Source organism: Leuciscus leuciscus (assembly GCF_965113295.1).
Source record: "Leuciscus leuciscus genome assembly, chromosome: 2".
NCBI classification, from domain to species: Eukaryota; Metazoa; Chordata; class Actinopteri; order Cypriniformes; family Leuciscidae; genus Leuciscus; species Leuciscus leuciscus.
This window is the reverse complement of record NC_138726.1, coordinates 59,838,612-59,860,128: the sequence shown is the minus strand read 5'-3', so window position 1 is coordinate 59,860,128 and position 21,517 is coordinate 59,838,612. Positions and strand designations below refer to the sequence as shown.

Below are 21,517 nucleotides of genomic sequence, written 5' to 3'. Positions count from 1 at the left end.
AATCAAATTAGGGCTTAGTATTGATATAAATCTAATCATTTGACTTGTGCAAAGAAAAATGTGTTTTCAGGTAGAAGATTTATTAATTAATGTGAAGTATGGTGATAAGAAAAAAAAAAACGGTATGTAATGGAAAAGTCGGGTTAGATTTTATTAAATAGATTTTAATTAAATACAGCTTTAGAAGTAAAACCATTTCCTGACAAAATATTGTGATTAATTGAAAAAGCTACATATACAAATACATAGTGTTATGATTGTATGTGTTATTCTGATAATTTTGTTATTAATGGGTACAGTCTATCCTAGGGATGAACAAAATATGCAGATGGTACGAGTGACGGAAGTTGCAATTATAATCATTTACGTTTTTCTTACTATATGCTTTGAGCTATGTCTGGGATGACTGAGGGTCTGGTTCTCAACCAGGAAAATGCGATAACAATGTTTGTTCATTTTTAGCCCGGTTTCAGACAAAATGCTTATTTATTTGATACAAGCTTTTTACTTTTTCAAAGTTCAAGTAGAGTGATCAGGTATACGAGAATAAGACATGAAGGGCATAACTGTGATGTAAGAAACTTGAATTAATTCTAGTCTTATGTAAAGACTTGAATTGATTCTATTCTGAAGATTTAATAGCGTAATGGGTTTAATTAAAATTAGAAGGCTGAATTTTTATATATAGTTTATCAGAGAATGATAAAGAGGAGGAATTGTTGTAGGAAAAAATTAATCTTTTCTTTTGTTTTTATTTTATGATTTAACAAATGAATGCCATACATTCATTTGTCTGTATTTTGAGTTTATTTTATGATGTTAATACAGCTGCAGGGTGTGTGTGTGTGACTCAGAGGTGAGAAGATTAGGGGGTTAGGGGAGCCACAGGGGTTCCTCTGTGTCTTTTGTTTAGTGGGGGCTGTAAGAGATAGCTTTTGAAAGAGATAACACTATAAAAATGCGGGCCCATCTCTGCTCTGGGTCTCACTCTGTCTGCAGCTGGTCTGTGGGCAGACTGGGAACGTTTCTTGCAAGAAATAAATATCTTTTAAGAACAATTTGATCCTGATGTCTCTTATGCCTGATGCTGTTTTGTTAGTTACTTGTTTTTGCCTCAACACTAGCAACAGTTCATCCGGCCTTCCTCTTCACCTGTGGGGGCGGGGTTCTTTTTTGTGGGTAAGAAGGACGGCTCTCTGCGACCTTGTATTGATTAACGGGGATTGAATAACATCACAGTATAGAATACTTATCCTTTGCCGTTGACGTCTTCAGCTTTCGAGAGGTTGCAGGGAGCATCAGTCTTCACAAAATTGGATTTAAGGAATGCCTATCATTTGGTTCGCATCAGGAAGGGGGACAAATGTAAGACTGCTTTTAACACCCCCAGGGGCCACTTTGAATATTTGGTCATGCCGTTTGGTTGGTCCAACTCCCCAGCAGTCTTCCAGGCACTCGTCAATGATGTGCTGCGAGATATGGTAGATCAGTTCATATATGTCTACCTGGATGACATATTGATTTTTTCGTCTTCTCTCCAGGAACACGTGCATCACGTCCGACGAGTACTTCAGAGGTTGTTAGAGAATGGGTTTTTTGTCAAGGCGGAGAAATGCGATTTTCATGCACAGTCTGTTTCTTTTCTAGGGTACATTGTCTCGTCTGAGGGAGTGCGTATGGATCCTGATAAGGTTAAGGATGTGGTAGAGTGGCCAAGTCCAGATTACCGTAAGGCCCTACAGAGGTTTCTGGGGTTCGCCAATTTCTATCTGTGTTTTATTCGCAATTTCAGCCAACTAGCCGCTCCTCTGCTCTGACTGCCTTGACCTCCCCCAGAACTACGTTCAGGTGGTCCGATACAGCGGAGGCTGTATTCGCCAAACTGAAAAGTCGCTTTGTTTCGGCTCCCATCTTGATAGCCCCTGATCCCTCACGTCAGTTTGTGGTGGAGGTCAAGCATCAGAGGTGGGGGTAGGCGCAGTTATGTAACTATGACATTGGTAACAGAGAGTTGTTGGCAGTCAAGTTGGCGTTAGAATTTGTTAGAAGGGTTGGGGGTACCTTTTACCATCTGGACCAATCACAAGAACTTGGAATATATCAGAACCGCCAAAAGACTCAACTCCAGGCAGGCTCGTGGGCTCTTTTTTTCGGTCGTTTTGATTTTTCTCTCTCGTACCGCCCGGGTTCCAAAAATATCAAACCCGATTCTTTATCGCGTATTTTTGACCATTCCGAACGCCCGTCCACTTCCAAAGCATTTTACCAGAGACCCTATTTGTCTCCAAACTCACATGGGAGATCGAGTCGAAGGTCAAGACGGCCTTAGAAGGGGTAACGCCTCTGCCCGAAGGCCCACCGAACCGATTATTTGTACCGGAGGGATTACGGTCTGACATTATTCAGTTATTCAGTTCATTGTTCTAACGTAGCTTGTCATCCAGGAGTTAATCACACCAATTTTTTGGTCAACGATTCTGGTGGCCATTAATGGCTCGTGACATTCGCAGTTTTGTCTTGGCTTGCTCGGTTTGTGCCACTGGTAAGACTTCCAATCGACCCCCAGATGAGTTACTCCAACCGCTGTCTGTCCCTTCGAGACCCTGGTCCCACATTGTGCTAGATTTTTTCACCGCCCTCGCGCCCTCGCAGGGCATGACGGTTGTTTTGACTGTAGTGGACCGGTTCTCGAAGGCGGCTCATTTTATTCCCTTGCCTAAATTACCCTCTGCCAAGGAGACAGCGGTGGCTGTGGTTGACCACGTTTTTCGCTTACATGGCCTCCCGATAGATGTGGTCTCCGACAGGGGTCCCCAATTTGTGTCCAAATTTTGGCGAGAATTTTGTAGATTACTGGGAGCGACTGTCAGTATGTCCTCTGGGTTTCATCCCCAGAGCAATGGCCAAACCGAGAGAGCCAACCAGGATTTGGAAAGCAGTGTTGCGATGTTTGTTATCCAAGAATCCTTCCTCCTGGAGTCAGCCGATCTCAATGGTTGAGTACGCACATACCTCGTTACCAGTGTCATCCACGGGCCTATCTCCATTTGAGTGTAGTGTAGGTTACCAGCCTCCAGTTTTTCCCAGCCTGGAATCCGAAGTCGCGGTCCCCTCTGCCCACGCCTTCGTCCAGAGGTGTCACCGCACGCAGACCAGAGCCTGTGAGACTCTGCTCCAGGTGGGGAGCACCAAGGCTAGGGCTGATCGCCACCGGTCGAAGCCTCCCGTATACGTCGTTGGTCAAATAGTGTGGCTTTCAACCAAGAACATTTCACTCCGTTCCGTGTCTTACAAACTAGCTCCCAAATTTATCGGCCCGTTTTCTGTCACCAAGATCATTCATCCGGTGGCAGTCCGCCTCAAACTTCCTCCGGCGATTCCTCACTCCGTTCCGTGTCTTACAAACTAGCTCCCAAATTTATCGGCCCGTTTTCTGTCACCAAGATCATTAATCCGGTGGCAGTCCGCCTCAAACTTCCTCCGGCGTACAGGAGAATTAATTCCGTATTCCATGTATCCAAATTAAAACCCGTGTTTTATTCTCGCATTAACCCGCCGGCCCCGGTTCCCCCTCCGACGCGACTCATAGATGGGGAACATACTTATTCGGTTAACCGTATTCTGGACTCGAGACGGAGGGGGCACGGATTCCAGTATCTGGTGGACTGGGAAGGTTACGGTCCGAAGGAGAAAAGTTGGGTTCCTGCTAGGGACATCCTGGATCACTCCCTTATCGATGATTACAATCAACAGGTAAGGGTGTCTGGGAACACCAGGCGGCGTTCCTAGGAGGGGGGGTACTGTCACGGTTCATGAATTCACTGCTTTTTCCTTGTCTCGTGTGACTGTTGTATTGTGTGTTAATTAGTGTGGATGTGTCCTCTGATCATTGCTCATCAGCAGCGCTAACTGATTCACATCTAATTAATCTTTATATTCTCTGTCAAGTCAAGTCAAGTATATTTGTATAGCGCTTTTCACAATACAAATTGTATCAAAGCAGCTTCACAGTATTAAATTAAAATAATACAACAAGGTTTGTTTCTAGTGGAATTTATTGATTGATAAAATTAAATTAAATATCCCCAACTGAGCAAGCCAAAGGCAACAGTGGCAAGGAACCGAAAAACTCCAAGTGACCTAATGGTGTCCTAAAACTCCATCAGGTGACCTAATGGAGAAAAAAAAAAACCTTGGGAGAACCCAGGCTCAGTCGGGGGCCAGTTCTCCTCTGGCGTTTATGATCTAGAGACCGGATTTAACTGTAAGATTAAAAATATTATATGAATGCCTGGCTGAAGAGATGCGTCTTTAATCTAGTTTTAAACTGGGAGAGCGAGTCTGAGCAACGAACAGTATCAGGAAGACTATTCCAGAGTTTTGGAGCTAAATGTGAAAATGCTCTCCCTCCTTTGTTGGATCTGGATATCCTAGGTATGACCAAAAGCCTCGAATTTAGTGATCTTAAAGAGCGCGATGGATTATAGGGCGATAGAAGATCCGTTAAATAGACTGGAGCTAAGCCGTTTAGGGCTTTATAAGTCAGTAGCAATACCTTGTAATTAATACGGGACTTTATAGGTAACCAATGTAGTGATGTTAAAATCGGTGTTATATGATCATATTTTCTTGATCTAGTAAGAACTCTAGCGGCTGCATTTTGGACTAACTGTAGCTTGTTTATTGAGGATGCAGGACAACCAGCTAATAAACCATTACAGTAATCTAGTCTCGAGGTCATGAATGCATGAACTAACTTTTCTGCATCAGAAACAGATAGCATATTACGTAGCTTAGCAATGTTTCTAAGGTGGAAAAAGGCTGTTTTTGTAACATATGAAATATGATTTTCAAAAGACAGGTTGCAGTCTAGTATAACACCCAGGTCTTTTACTGTAGAGGATAAAGTAACAGGACATCCTACTATGTTAAATGTATCTGTGACTGGTGTCCTCTGTTGTCAGAACCTTGTGGTGTATGCAGTGTTTGTTCCTGTCCTGTTTTGGCTGTGACCTGTGTTCCTGTGGAGTTTTCGTCGTGTCTTCGTCTCAACTCACCTTCGTCATCTTCCTGGATTTGGATCGTCACTTCTGCCATCACCCTTCACCAGCTGGTTGCCTATTGAAGTCCCTGTGTCACTCTCCCACCCCAGTGTGTTGTGTTGTGACTGACCACTCTGTTTATTTCTCAATAAACATACTTTTTACCTGCTATTGTCTCCTCTCTTGCGATCATGACAGTTATTGAATGTGGAAAATCCATGTGGATGTGGATAAATTTCTCATGTGATCTGTCAACCTGGTCTCACAGGATTCCGTGAAATGTCCACGGGCCCTTAACTCAAAATCCGTGGAGCCATCACGGAATCGCCCCAAATTCCGTGATGCGGCCACGGATATAACTCCAACGCAAGTCAATGACATTGACCTTCCGTGGTCCACACACGGATACCCGTTTCAATGACGGAGTACAGATCTCACTCAATCGACGTGCTTTCTCATTTGGAAACGCAACATTTGAAGTATTTGTGAACTTTTCCAACATCAAATGCCATAATGACGTTAACCTGACTGTTATTGAAGCTATTGCATTGTCCTGTCATCATAAAATTTCGGTTTGTTTCAGTTAGCCTAACCAAAGTCCAGTGATGGCACCACGGACCTCAACAACCTGACCTCACTCATGGACGTTGTAATGTTGCTGGCTTGTTTAGGAACTTATAAGCTTTAGGTCGACTGTGTTGCAATGGCATGTAATTAACTTGACATTTTGTCTCGTCCTGTCATCATAAAATCCAGTTTGATGGCGTTTTACACTGTAACGACAATGACTATGACATGCGGTCACATGCTGTTCAAATTAGTAAATCCTGATCTCCAAACAGACAACGAGTGTTCATGGCGTCTCCAAGTCTGCTTGAACGGTCAAAATTGCATCTTTGTGGCTCCCCCGAGGGACATTTGAGTCACATAAGGAAACCCTGTTTTCTTAGAATCCCCTCTAAAACCCCCATTTCAGCATGGACTCCCTGTGACTTTTCACAGACTCGTGACATTCCACACACACATACACACACACACACACACACACACACACACACACACACACACACACACACACACACACACACACACACACACACACACACACACACCATCATCCTTTTAAGTATGTAACTCAGGCTTGTATCTGAACTTCCTATATGCATGTGTGATTAATGTTGTTTTGATCATATAGTTATGATCTTCGAGTGTTTGGATCTGAAATGTATTTTTGAAGAATGTTCTCCCAGTAGAATCGCATTCCGTAACCCGAGCTCATTGGCAGGTCATAAAATTTGACCACAGAGCTATCCAGCCCTATGCATGAGATAACAGGGTCGCAACATTCCAACACACACACATACAAACACACTCTGGACTGTGAAACAGAAACCCCCTACAGAAAAGGACTTTTACCCATAAAGTCACTCTTAGAGGTACTAAATATATAAATTTGTGTGTTAAGAGGTGTGTGTAAACCATAGGAAAGCATATGTCCTATTTGTAACATTAATAGAACCACTATTGCCTATACAAATGCATAATAATGTATCTTTGCATGGCTACAATGCCTAGATTCTATTTTTGATATCTCTGTAATCCTCTCCAGCTAACGGAGTTGAATTCCGATAGCAGAATTCAGTGATGCGCATTGTTTTATAAGTTCATATGTCTGGAGAAAATCCTCTCCAGTTAAAGTCAATCATGACTCATTCGAGTGGGCGTGTCTAACCGGACAAAGGAATCTTCCCGCTCGAAAAATCTCGACAGCTGATTCGTCCTACACGAAGGAGGGGACGGCACATTAGACACTGATAAAAGTCCAAAACCTTCTCTCTTCTCTCTCTCTCATCCCACTCTCAACTCATCCAACTTCTCTGGACCCTCTTCCTCGGCGCAGCGCTTCTCCAAAGGAACATCTGGAGGAGGCCCTGGCCTTCTCCATCGAGCGAGCACATGTTCGAGTCGTAGCTGCGTCCTTTGCAACAAAGACTGTAAACCTCTCCCATCCCGCGAGATGAACCTTATTTTCCGGTAACATTAAATTCAAGTGAGCCTTTACATCGTTTTTCGAAACGACCCAGAAGAAGAAGCTAGACGCAAACCAGCCGGACACGCGCATGCGCGCGTCCCCTTTTCAGCATCACACTGAAAGAGTACCACATCTCGCAAGTATCTTTCTCTCTAACAGCTGATTCCTGGTGTTTAGCTTGTAGGTCTGCGAATTAAGTTACCCTCTATCTCTTAACTCTTTCTTTCTTTCTTTCTTTCTTTCTTTCATGTCATTCATTCCGATCACGTCATGCTATGTTTTATGTTTTTTAATGTTTTATGTTTACATTTTACGTACGTTTATATTTGTAGCTTATAATCTCTAGCGTGTGCCATTTTATTAATAAACCCATTTATACTTTTAACTGTCTCTGTGTTTGAAAACCCACTTTTTTATAAAGTCAATGAAACAAAAGATCTATAAAGCTACAGGCTCTATATTATAAAACTACTTTGAGTAGTTTTAATTTATAAACCCAAAGAGGTTTTGTCTTCGTGGCCAGAAGATAAAACTTTCTTGGAGTTTGAAAAGAGATACCCCCTTCTTAACTGTAATGATCAGACAGTACAGAACAAGGTAATCTCGATAATTGATAAAATAAATGTACATGCGACTTATGAATTATGACCATGAGTCATAAATATTAATATTGCCAAAATTCCCTATATTCTTGAGCTAATTCACATTTACCCAGAGGCATTTACGCTTACAACACCTATTGCTCGCTTGGCTATAGTCAGATCTAAAATCTGTGACAGGAGCACGGAGTGAGTCTGTGGTGAGACCACGGATAACTCCAACGCGCAAATCAATGACACTCATCTTCCGTGGTCCACACATGGAAACCCGTTTCAATGACAGAGAACAGATCTCACTCAATGGACGTGCTTTCTCATTTGGAAACACAACATTTTAAGTATTTATTTATTTTCCAACACCAAATACCATAAAGACTTTAACCTCTCTGTTATTTTAGCTATTGCATTGTCCTGCCATCATAAAAATTCAGTCTGATTCTGTTAGCCAAACTGAAGTCCCGTGATGGCACCACGGACCTCAACAACCTGACCTCACTCACTGGATGGTGTGATGTTGCTCACTTGTTTAGACACTTGAAAGCTTTATGTCGACTGTGTTGCAATTTTGTCTTGTCCTGTCATCATAAAATCCAGTTTGATGGCGTTTTACACCTATTGCTCGCTTGGCTATATAGTCAGATCTAAAATCTGTGATAGGAGCACGGATTGAGTCTGTGGTGAGACCACGGATAACTCCAACGTTCGTGATATGGTCACGTAATTTAATCTATTGATTCGTGCCACGGACACGTTTATTTCGTAATTTTTCGTCTTTCGTGATTACAGCTCGATTATTTCTGCCTGTCGGCTGCAGCAGAGAAGCTGTTTAATCAACATTTATTCACGAGATCTTATCGTGGTTTATGTATTTTTTTTTTATGTTATTATTTCGGTCTTATTGCCAGGGAAGCTGGATTGTTTTGCTGTTTATTGATATTTTTAAAATGATATTTTATTAGTAGGAAATCGCGCTGAAGAAGTCTCGTTCCGAACACATCGCGATATTTGGCATCAGTTCACGTGTGTCAGCTGTTGGTAAGTAGCCTAGTAAATAAATACATAAATACGCTGTCCTAATAATGTGTGATATAATGTCTTTTCTGTTTGTCGATATTAATCTGCCAAATATATCTGCCATTTCCACGGAGACTTTGCGTTTCATTGCTTTCTAATTCAAAATATATGATTAAACACTGCCTGTCACGTGACGTGCTATAGGCTTAGATATTCATATCAGATTAAAAATAGTACAATTAGTTCCAAAGTTGTATTTGTAGTAGAAGCACAGTAAAAACAACACTTACCATGCTTTTACCACAGTAACATTAGTTTTACTGTGATAAGTGTAGTAAAAAGACAGTAATCACAAAACTTACCATGCTTTTACCACACTATTGGTAGTTTTAATGTGATACTTATTGTAAATGCACAGTAACCACAACACTTACCATGCTTTTACCACAGTAACCCTAGTTTTACTGTGATAGGGTGTGGTAAAAGGACAGTAACCACAAAACTTACCATGCTTTTACCTCTGTATTGATAGTTTTAAAGTGATATTTGTTGTAAATGCATATTAACCACAACACTTGCCATGCTTTTAACGCTTTATAATGTAACATCCAATATTTGTAAGGTAAATCAGTACTTTTTCCTTTAAATAATCCTATATATTATACATAATTATATTTTCTTTTCTCTTTTTCCAGCTGAAAAGACCAAAAGGGCCTTTCGGACTCAGTCAGCCCATTATTGTTTGAGGAGAAGTAAACGGAGGAGACGGAAAGCTGCAAAGGCAAATATTCACAATGGTATGTATGTGTTGGTTTTAACCCTAAATCAAACATTTTATCAAGCATTTGTTGTTTCTTAAAACTTTTCTCACAAAACCCATAGCCCAATCAGTACAAACATAGTCTGAAAGTCTTAATAATTCACAAGATTTAACAAGTTGTCAAATTCGTACGATACTCGTACATATTTGTATACTCGTACACAATCCTGCAGCTTTTACTCCTAGTGCTGTCATTGGCTACTGCCTCAATTCCTGTACATATTTATCGCGATATTTGTAAATCAGTTGCGCCACTTCTTGGAAAGTTGTCGGATGTCACACACACTGTCAGAAAGTTTATATTAATTGCAAATTGGTCCCCGTCTGTTCATGTTCCAGTGATACATGATGTCTCTCCACACCTCATAACCTACCTCTGTTTGCAAGAGTGGAAAAGCTTATCTGACTTGTCACATGACATCAGATACTCGATTATTTTGTCATAATCAGAATGTTACACTGCTGATAACTGTCCCGTTTGCATGTAAATCATTTTCATATGATTATTGCTTGCTATTAAAGACATACTTTTATTCATAGAAATGCCCACATATCAGTGAACTTATAACATAAAAATGCTTTTAACATTTAATTATGCAACACTCTTTACAGAAAACATATCATACAGTTATAAACTGACTATTTGCAAGTAATGTATTAAAATTACCTTCCTTTCTGTTTTGCAGGATTGCTTAGTCCTTTTTTTTAAAGCTCTACAATATCAAACTCAACAGCTCTTTTAGGAGCCAACCATTACCAGAGCTACTAGTGAGTCGCAGCGAATCTTGCCGTGATCAGCCCTTCCCAGGTGAAGTTTCTAGAATATTGCAATCAGTATTTACTCATCAAATGTTCTCTCCTGAATCATATGGTAAATTAACTTATTTAATACTGTCTTAATTTATGTTTCAGGAACAATAGTAATTGCACATAGAGTAAGTCGGGACTATCTTGTTTTACAGCAGAGAAGGAATGTTAATGTTAATTCAGCTAATGTCCTTCTGAATGTTAGACAGCACATTATTGGTCTTATAAATGTCCTTCTGAATATTAGAGATCCTGGATTGATAATCAAAGACCTTCCTGCTGTTCTCCTTCACTTGGGAGTTGGTTCGTTTGAGTTCTTCTTCAGCTTCCTTGAAGTTTACTTTCAAAATACATTATAGTATACAATATATTTTGTACAAAGTATTGCTAAGTTTTATTTGTCTAATAATGTACATTTGTTATTGAAGACAAAGTATGCAATTTGTAGTTTTCGGAATAAGCCAAAGGTATTAATGAGCCTATAGTTTTTACTCATATTTATCACTCCACGATATAGCCTCATGGGCAAGTGCGCTGATGTGCTGCGGGAGACCCGAGTTCGAGTGTTGGCTCGTGGATCTTTCCTGATCCCGTCTCTCTCTCACACACCTCACTTTCCTGTCTAGCTGTCCTATTCCAATAGAAGGCGATAACGCCAAAACTATGTTTTTAATATCACTAATCAAGCATATAATTAGTCTCTACACAGGCATATACTTAAAGTATACTAAGTATACTTGAAATTGTTCCAATTTAGTACACAAAAGTACACTAAATACACTTAAAGTTATGCTTTACTACAATTTTATTACAACTAAAATATACTTAGTACAAAATTAGTTGTTTCAAAATAGCAAACTTCAAGTTAACTAATCATTAACACACTTGAAGTATAATGATAATTAGTCTGGCTGCAAGTATACTTAGCATTTTTAGGGTTATTTACTGGAAAAATCACTGACTAAGCAAAAACTGTGCAGTGGCCACGCAAGATACTCTTGACCTTTGTAATCACACGCCATTGAGGCCTCAAACACATCTGGCTTTTATAGTGTTCAAACTAGCTCTACAATTGGTTTATATTGGATCAATAAAATATTTCATCATTGTTTGAATACAAATCGTTAAGATTATTATCATAATTATCATATGAAGGAACATTATCTGTCTTTTCTTAATTTCTGGAAATTCATTTATTAATTTTTAAATTAATTTGTAATCGCCCTCTGCCAATATTATAAAATATGTATATATATAAAATATGTTTTATTATTGTTATTATAAAAATATTGGGAGTAGTTGAACTGCATAAAAAGTTATCACAAAACAATTATAGAAACACATTTTTTATTTTATGTATGAGACATTATTACAATGTAAATGTGGAACATAATCCAGATTTCAATAGAAAGTACATACATTTTTTTTTTATTATTATTATTTCTATGATAAATGAGACATTATAAATGACTGGGAAAAAAGTAATGGAAAAAAAACGCAATGGAAAAATTCAAAGTGTAATTGTCAACTATTTAATGTTATCATATATTCCAGTATATAGTTTACATGCACATTAGCATAGGTTGTTTTAATATTATGAAGAGTGGTATTCTCTTTGCTAAACCCGCACACAGTCTAACAGAAAACAATTCATGCTTTATTGGACATAAATCAATGAAGATAACAAACTAGGACTACATACATTCTTAGGATTAATTATGTTCAATGAGCTTGTAGTTTTAGGCTGTATTCAGCCCAGCTTCTTTTCTGATATTTCGAGCAGTTTCTGCCAGGTCTTTTAATCCTTCTCTCAAGAGGTACTGAGTCGTACCGAAGGACAAACCTGCTGCAATGGCACTGCCCACACCTGGAAGGAGACTAAATAAATATTCAACAGCAGCAACGGTAGCAAGTGAAGCAGAAACAGAAACTCTGGTCACAGCTTTTTCTTTGATGGCAGCAACAAACTTTGATTTGGCCATATATTTCAGGTGGGGCTTGTTCACTTTTTCTGAAAGCCTTGACAGTGATCGGTCATCCAAACCAAATGAATAGTAGCACCTTGAGAGGAAACCCAACACTATGGCTGCATCACATGCTACTGACAGACCAGGCACAGGGACCACTGCTATCCCAGCAGAGGCAAGAGATGCAGCCCAGATCACGCGTTCGAAGAATTTGATCTTCTTCTCAAGAGATGCTGCGGAGCACACTGGCCAGGCTTGTAGAAGAGCAGATCTCTTATGGTCTGGAAGCTCTTCTTCGAGAGCGTTTTGAAGTATTTCAAAATCATATTTCTCCAAGTCATAAGACGATATCAAGAAGACTTTAGGTTCTCCCACATCTTTTAGGTTTTTTTGACAGTCCTTTCTTATTTTGGAAAGAACTTTCTGCTCATCAAATCCCTTTCTCCTTTCCTCTGCTCTGATGTCATTGTCAATCTTGGCACGAACAAAGTAAAAGTTTTTCTTCTGTTTTCTTATTTCTTTAGCCAGCATGATGTCAAACTGTGTGAACCTTTCTGAGTTAAGGATAATGAAGAAATCATAGTTCTTAAAATTGACATCTTTAAGGTATTTATCTGCTTTGAAGGTTGGTGATCCTATTCCAGGCAGGTCCCAGATCTTCACATTTGGCATTGTAGGATGTTCATACATGGTGACTTCCATTGTTTCTTCGGTAACTCCAGTAGGTGCTGCTCCCTCATCATCTTTATCTATCTCTCTAAGTGCATTTACAAAGGAGGATTTCCCAGATCCTGTATTTCCAGTCACGGCGATGTTAAGTGAGACATTTAACAACTGATCAAATTTTTCTTTAGCTTTTGCTGAAGCTTTTTCCAGGGTGGACTCGCCTGATGCCTTTACTGCCTCAGCAACAGCAGGATCTTGAGTTGCCATGTTCTAAACAACAAATGTATACATTAATTTAACATCTGCTCAGAATTAGTGACATAATACTTATTTAGATAAAATAATTTAGTAATCTAACTTACAACAATGAAATCTAATTACCTTAATTTCTTGGTTCCAGCAGTAGACCTGTTTATAGTGTGTCTGTCTTCAGTTACAGGAGAGGCTTGAGAATGTTTTTTTTAAGGACAAAATCTGCATCTGAAACCAATATGACACATTTATGAACCAATATGAAACAAAAGAACAACAAATGTAACTACTGTACAAAGTCAAAAGACAATCACAGAGGTCAAAAGTAGTTTTGATTTTTTGATTTTATATCATGAAAATTGTTTTATATTTGTCATATATTATTTGGTAATATGATAAGGTGTTATTAAGATGCATTTTCAGCGTAACTCAAACTATTTCGAAACATATATTGGATTTCTGTAACTTGTGTACTGTAAAGGCCCGTTCACACCAAGCACGATAACTATAAAGATAACGATAAAGATAACTATATATGCGTCCACACCAACGACCGATAACGGTCTTTTTATTCTAAGCACGCGCGCGCCCGGATGATCCAGATCCATTTTAAATGCGCGAGACCTTTAAATTAGAGTGGATTCTGATTGGCTGTCAGTGTTTTATCGTTCGTCAGCTGGAAAAAAATCGTTCTGAAAGTGATCCCAATGATATCGTCCCTTATATCTTTATCGTTATAGTTGTGGTGTGAACACACTTGGCACACTTGGTTCTTATAAATAAAAAATGTATAATAATAAAAATAAAAATACTAAAAAAGTAGATAGCCTATGTTAAAGGTTTACAGTAGCCTATAGGGTCCAAACTAGCACGTCTAATAAAAAATTGTTGGTCTGTTTTTGTAACATTAGTTACACATTATGTAAAAGAAAATGCATTCTTAATATTTTAAATAAAGTCTTTATTGATTGTTATTATTATACCATTTAAATGTAATGTTTTCTTTTTCTTTTTTCTTTTTTACAATTTGTATCCTAGGCGTATATAAATATATCTCCCATGAAAATAACATGTCAGGAGAATAACACAAGAACATTTACTCTGTGGTCAGCATCTTTCTAACAATTAAATACGGGCTAAAGACTGTCAGGGTTCTGTCACTTCTGTCTAGTTTATTTCTAGGTTTTGTGGAAGAGCCCTGACACTCCTGTATTTTCTTGTCTTTGTCTGAGCTCGCGGTTTCGAGCCGTGCGCTCTCATCTGTACTATGCCTTGGTACATCCTGGCACTTCGGTCTAGTTTGGTTTCGGTTCTGTGTCCGGGTATCAGACACTCGTGCTCCGTGTGTTTGTATTCTGTTGTGAGCGCACAGGGTGAGCTTACACTCGTTCTCTTACGCTCTGTTCTGCCATGTGAGCATGCGTCGTGCGTTTTTGTGTTCTGTGTAGCAGTTTGAGTTTACACCGGCCGCATGCTTTCATGTCCTGATTTGTCTTGTGATTTACACTGGCTGTGTGCTTTCATGTTGTCATGTGCTTATGAGTTCTCATTTGCTGGGTGTTCATGTCTGGTTTTGTGCGAGCACATGGCTTGTGATTTGTTTTTACTGGGCATGTGCTTGTTTTTGTCTAGTTGGGGTGAGCACATGGCTTGTCCTGTGTTTCCTTTTGCCATGTGCTCTCCAGTTGATTGTCTAACCCTGCACATCTTGTTACCAGATTATTAGTTAATTTGCCCCACCTGTCCTCCCTTGTTACCTGCCTTGTTTGCTCCCTTTCTATTCTCCTTGTGTTTGCAGTCCTGTACCAGGGAGGAGGACCGTGATTGACTTCGGCTGGACCCGGATGTACGGAGTGGCAGCAGCAGAAGAAACACGCAACAACTGGGGAGGTGATTCAAAAACTCTTGTGTTAAGCCCCTGTTTTCTGGGCTCAGAAACATGTGGGACTTGGTGGTTGGCATAAACTGGTTTGAGACTGGACTAGACTGGCGAATCAGGAAGTAGAGGAGGATGGGGAAATGGAGTATGGCAATTGGACACCAGTCGCTAACAGGAGAAGACAAGGAACAGGAGTAAACAGAAGAGGAGATGTAGGGTAGATTTCGAGTCAAGGACGTAAACGTAGTTTGGAAGAGAACTGTTCAGATGAAGGAAGTGGGTTTGTGTGGAAAAGAGCTGTGAGGGAGGATTTTAAAATAATCCTCAAATTTAGAAAGGAAGACGAGCATGTTGGTTTTAGTCTGGTAGCGGTCTCTAGGAATTAAAAAGAAGCTAGGAGATGTGGAAATGGCAAAGATTTTGAGAGATGGAAGCTTGTTGATAACAAGCTAAACGGAGGAACAGAAAAATAAAGCCTTGCAAATTGAAAGTGATTTCACATATGGAGGATGTGAAGTCAGAAAGAGGGCTGTAGAAATACAGCAGGTTAAAACAGTAAACAACATAAGTTATGCAGAGGCAGTGAAGAAAGTACAAGGACAACGGGGAAGGGTTGATACTGTCTGGCACTTTGTGGCACTATATCCTGGTTTACCTACGAATCAAGCCATGGTTCCACCATTAAGCTCCCTAGATGCTGATAACCACTTGATATGTTTCAACTCTATTTGCTCTGATGTTTTAAATGTTGTGGCCCCTATCAGAAGAAGGAAAAACAAACTCAATCATGTTGCGAAACCATGGTTAAATGACAATGTTCGTTCTCAAAGACAGATCTGTAGAAGGGCTGAACGCAAGTGGAATAAGGACAGACTACATGTCTCCTATGAACTTTTAAAGGAATCACTCGCTGCATTTCAGCGAGTTGCAAAATCTGCTAAAAACCACTATTTTTCGGAACTGATCAGACTTAACAGTAATAGGCCTAATGTTTTATTTTCAGTAATTGACTCTGCTCTTCATCCCACCACTAACAAATTTCCAGAGATGTCTGACTCTCTCTGTGAAAACTTTGCGATTCACTTTAAAGAGAAGACCTCACTAATTAGATCTCAAATACCATTGTTAACTTTTATGCCACTTGAAGTGCCTATATGCTCTTCTACATGGTCTGTCTTTGAGCCTGTTACTCTTGACTCTCTGACTAGGATTCTCTCAGTTTTGAAACCGACCAGCTGTTTCCAGGATGTGATTCCTACTAGATTTTTTAAGCAAGTATTTTGTGCTATTGGTCCAGACTTGTTGTCTATTATCAACAAATGTCTTTGTACTGGGGTTGTTCCAAACAGCCTGAAACATGCTTCAGTTCTGCCCAAACTTAAGGGATCTAAATTGGACTCATCAATCCTGAGTAACTATCGCCATATTTCAAATCTGCCCTTTATCTCGAAAATTCTAGAAAAAGCGGTTCTGAGTCAACTACAGTCTTTCTTAACTGATAGTCAGATATATGAGAAATTTCAGTCCGGTTTTAAATCACGTCATAGTACTGAATCTGCACTATTGAGAGTCATGAACGATATAATGCTCTCCACTGAGACTGGGCAATCTGTGGCTTTGGTCTTGTTAGATCTCAGCTCTGCATTTGATTTGGTTGATCATAATATCTTAATCTCTCGTCTCGAAGCGTCCATGGGTTTTCGGGGTACTGTTTTAAATTGGTTCCGCTCATATTTGTCTGATAGAAGTTTCTCTGTTCACATCGGGCAACAGTGTTCATCTAAAATGAAACTGGGATCCGGTGTTCCGCAGGGTTCTATTCTTGGCCCGGAATTGTTTAATCTGTATATGCTACCTCTGGGCTCTATTTTATCTAGACACGGAGTTTCCTTCCATTTGTATGCTGACGACACTCAAATTTAAACCTTTAATGGACTGCCTGGACGAATTGAAACTATGGCTCTCTGGTAATTTCTTGAGTCTAAATGAGAGAAAGACGGAATTTATTATGTTTGGTCCAAACGATCGTACCACACATGATATTGACCTCCAAACGTTGTCATCATATAGCACCACCTATGTTCGGAACTTGGGGGTCTGGATTGATAATAACCTTAAATTTGAAAAGCAGATATGTGCTGTGGTAAAATCTTGTTTCTTTCACCTCCGTCTTTTAGCTAAGGTTAAGCCATTTCTGTCTGTCAAACACTTTGAGATTGCTATGCATGCATTTGTAACATCCAGATTGGACTATTGTAATTCTTTATACATTGGTATTTCGCAGAAATACATCACCCGTCTACAACGAGTCCAAAATGCAGCTGCACGCCTCCTCAAAGGGAAATGTAAATTCGAACACATTACACCAGTCCTGATGTCGCTACACTGGCTACCGGTCAAATTTAGAATTGATTTTAAAGTTCTGTTATTTGTTTTTAAGTCGCTACAGAAACAGGCTCCACCGTACTTATCTGAATTGCTCCATCCAGTATCTCAATCAAGATCACTAAGATCGGGGGATTCAAACTCTCTGTCTGTCCCACGAACCAGACTTAAAAATAGGGGTGATCGTGCATTTGCAGCCTATGGACCCAAGCTATGGAATAGCCTACCGCCGCATATTAGATCTGAACAAACTCTGTCACTTTTCAAATCTTCCTTGAAAACGCATTTATTCTCATTAGCTTTTAAAATATCTTGATATGTGTATTTTTTCTGTGGGTATCTTCCCGTGTACTATGTTGATATTGTGCTTGTTTTCTATCTCTTTTGCCTTGTTAAGCACTTTGGTCAACGCTAGTTGTTTTTAAATGTGCTATACAAATAAAATTGTATTGTATTGTATTGATACTGACAATGTTATCCAGGAGTCGAGAATAGATGCAGGTCAAACAGAGAAAACAAATACAGAACTGACAGTAGGTAAGATTATTTTGTTTGTGGCCTATGTGATTAATTGCACTGATCAAGATAAACACAAAACAGAGAAAATTAAAATCATAATTAAGGGAGCTGAGAAGTTTTTGGGTATAAAATAAGTTTCTTGGGAGCAAATCAAAACAAGACTTGAAGCAGATGGGAAAGTGGGAGGCCCAGGTGATAAGACAAGCTGATTATTGTACAATGAAATGCAAGAAGCTTAAAGGAACCGTATGTAAGATTGTGGCCAAAACTGGTACTGCAATCACTTTCAAATTACTGTAGAGCGGTGTAGGAATCCAGCAGGAACGTAGGCTGCTACAAGGAGGTGGTAACTAGAGCAGAGCTGGCAACCCGGATGCCGAAACACTACTGACTGCGTGATTGGTAGATAGGTGGAGGGTGGCGCATCAGGCCAAAACACAACATGACAACATCAACATCAGTTGAGGGCTGCAACATCACTTTTTAAATGACAATATCCTGGCCGGACTACTGTTGTCAGTGATATAAGTATTTGAAATGAGCATGATTTCTTAATGTCTAGTGACATATCAGAGCCATTTTATGATTCATTTAAATACATTTCTTACATACGGTTCCTTTAATAGCAAATGGTCAAGGGATTTATTAAAGATTTTAAAAATAAACCAGAAATCATATGTGTTCAAGAGACATGGCTTAAATCAGAATTAGAGTTTGTTATTAAAGGATCCAGCATCCGTGGAGACAGAGGGGAGGGTAGTGGAGGAGGATGTATAATATTTATAAAACAAGGAATGCAATATAGAGTAATATTTTTGCTTAGAGTTATGTGTGTACAATATGTACGCATGATGACATATGTACCATTTTTACACCTAAGCAACATAGTTTGTTACCATAAAAGGAAGTCGCTCTGTAATGTGTATATAAGCTCAATCTTACTGTACCACCGCAGAGAAACATAAAGGCAGAGAAACATAAAAGCATTAGGGTTTGAGAGGAAGGAAACATAGAGATGATGGGGTGAGAAGATAGAGAAATGGGGAACAGAGAAATCTAAAATGAAGACCACCTCTCATGTAGCCTTATTCTTATATGCCTGTTTCTTTCCTATGCTGACACATGTATTAATAATAAATCTCTTGGCAAAAGTAACTGGTAGCTTCTGTGATTCAACCATAATGGGGGAAGCATGATGATTTTTTTTTTTTTAAATCTACACTGTCTATAGAAATTTGATGTAAACCTATGAGAATATATCAATATTTCTCCAAACCTGCACATTTTTGAGCTAAAAGCCCTGAGGGACGTTGTTTTGTCAAGCGCTATCATTTCCTAAATTTGGAATCGTAAAATCACACCAAACAACTTTGGGTGCAATGCGCCACGATCTGCTTTTGTAGAAATATCGTAGCATTGTGCATTCTGTCAGTTCGCAGTTCTGGCGCCTCCGTCTCAACATACTGTACAACGCGACTAATAGTCACATCAAATGTTAACGCAGAGGAACGGGACACTGCAGTTCACTAAAGTTCATTATTTACATGTGCTTTAAAGCCTTGCCGGTTAAACATGTCATTCGCTGCTGATGTGCTGTTCTAACATGCGCTTTTCTGAGCACAAACACCCAATGCGCACATGCACTAAAAGCCTGTCTAACAGCACCTGGTTACTGGACTAAGTTATCTTTCTAAGTTATCTTACAATGATAAATTGTCCTTACCTGCAGGTTAGAGATGCTAGACGTTGTTTCAGGGTCCTCGGCGGTGTCCCGGCTTAGTCCTGGATTCGGATGCACTGGGCGTTTGCTAGTATTAATATCTAAACTACAACAAAATAAAGATATTTCTAGGAAAAATCACTCTGAGACTTGTCTTAAAAGTTTTCAGAATCACCAAAAAAATGGTTTATTTTACTTAAAAATTTTCAGAATAATACAAAGACAACAATTCATAGATTCAAAGATAAAGATAACAGAAATGCATGTAGGTCTTCACCCGAATTGTGGCCCAGAGAAACAGGAAACAAAGCTTTTTATATTGTTCGCTGTTATTGGGGCTGTCCTAAGACTTTGGGGCTGTCATTATAATGCAGCAATTCCTTATAAGGTAAACAACTGGCCTTGAAAGTGTGCAAGGTTATAACAAGGTTGCAAGAAGCAGCTCTACATCTTATTTTTTGTAGCTTGCACTTGAAAGCTTAATATAGATCTGACTGTTTCTTCACCCGCAGCTGTCAAAACCACATCCTGCTTCATCCAGCTTGTGTCTGGCTCTCCTCTCTGGTTTTCAGAGCCTACAAGTCTTTTATTTTTTAAACAATGGTATAAGTCAGAGAAGCAGACATCACCCTAAGACCTGCTGAGCTGTTGATTATATTCAGAGAAATAAAGAAAAGCACAAACACTTTAGTTGCAGGGCAAGTTTGCATCATGCTTCAAACGATCCAAGCCTCTCCTGCAAATGCAACATCCAGCTTTTCCGTTTGTCTGATAACTCGAGTCTTCTGTTTGCCGCACCAGATCATCCTGGGTAAGATGGCTTCTTGCATGATTTCTTCTTCCTATGGCGTTGTCTATGTCACAATATGAGGTCAATCTGGCTTTGGATAAGGTGATGAAAAAAAAAATGCTTTGCATTTGCTTGCACAACTTTTGCTTGCACCAACCAATACATTTGTGTTTGCAAGCTGCATGAAACATAAATAGTTTTGAGAGAATTTTTTCTTTAAAAAATTGCATTATGCTTTCTAGGATATTTGATTAGATTTTTAGTGTCTACACTGAAAAAAATGATTCATTGACTAGTTGAATTTACTAAAAGAAATTATGTTAATTGGTTCCACATAATTCATTTTAGCTACATTTAAACAAATGCATTACGTTGAACTAAGTTCAGCTTGATGCATTTGTTTAAATGTAGCTAAAATCAATTGCGTAGAACCACTTACGATTAATTTCTTTAATAAATTCAATGATTTCAGTAAATTCATTGAATTTTCTAAATGTTTTTATCATAAGTGGTTCCACGCAATTGATTTTAGCTACATTTAAACAAATGCATCAAGCTGAACTTAGTTCAACGTAATGCATTTGTTTAAATGTAGCTAAAATGAATTATGTGGAACCAATTAACATAATTTTTTTTAGTAAATTCAACTAAGTCAATAAATCATTTTTTTCAGTGTAAGCAATTTAGAAAATCAATAATGTAACAATAATCTTAATAATGTCCTGACTATTATTTCCAACATTTGCAGATATTCAGCTCAGCAATGTACACACATAATGAAAGGTAAGAACAGTGTTAATAAAATAAGACTACAATCAAATCTCTTTAATATGTATTAAAGGTTTAAAAAAAAAAAAAAAAAGATCTGTAGCCTTCTTGAGTGTCTTTTTCAAATAGAGTCTAAACCTGCAAGAAAAATGTTTCTTCTTGGAAAAACAGGAGATGGCAAAAGCAGCAGTGGAAATACAATTCTCAGTGAACAAATATTCACAACTGATTGTCTTGATGAGACACGTCACATCGAT

At 39.0% G+C, this 21,517-nt stretch overlaps 1 protein-coding gene and 1 long non-coding RNA gene across 3 annotated transcripts in view; one reads left to right on the top strand and one right to left on the bottom strand.

Annotated features, from left to right (window-relative positions):
* LOC309492560 overlaps positions 1 to 10,380 on the top strand; it is a 292,953-nt gene extending 282,573 nt beyond the window's left edge. The window contains exons 1-3 of one of the 2 annotated variants that reach the window (XR_014203581.1): positions 8,100 to 8,708; positions 9,383 to 9,484; positions 10,194 to 10,380. This is a non-coding gene — a long non-coding RNA (uncharacterized lncRNA). Of the gene's footprint in view, positions 1 to 8,099; positions 8,709 to 9,382; positions 9,485 to 10,193 lie in introns of those variants that run through there. The other variant, XR_014203582.1, reaches the window with a different exon arrangement.
* Positions 10,381 to 11,681: 1,301 nt separating this feature from the next.
* Positions 11,682 to 19,985, bottom strand: LOC309491078 (interferon-inducible GTPase 5-like). The gene is made up of 3 exons (XM_082160508.1): positions 19,706 to 19,985; positions 13,329 to 13,427; positions 11,682 to 13,217 (listed from the first exon to the last, which is right to left on the bottom strand). The coding sequence occupies exon 3, from the start codon at positions 13,212 to 13,214 to the stop codon at positions 12,054 to 12,056; it is 1,161 nt and encodes a 386-aa protein (XP_082016634.1). The 5' UTR covers positions 13,215 to 13,217; positions 13,329 to 13,427; positions 19,706 to 19,985; the 3' UTR covers positions 11,682 to 12,053.
* Between the last annotated feature and the right edge of the window lie 1,532 nt (positions 19,986 to 21,517).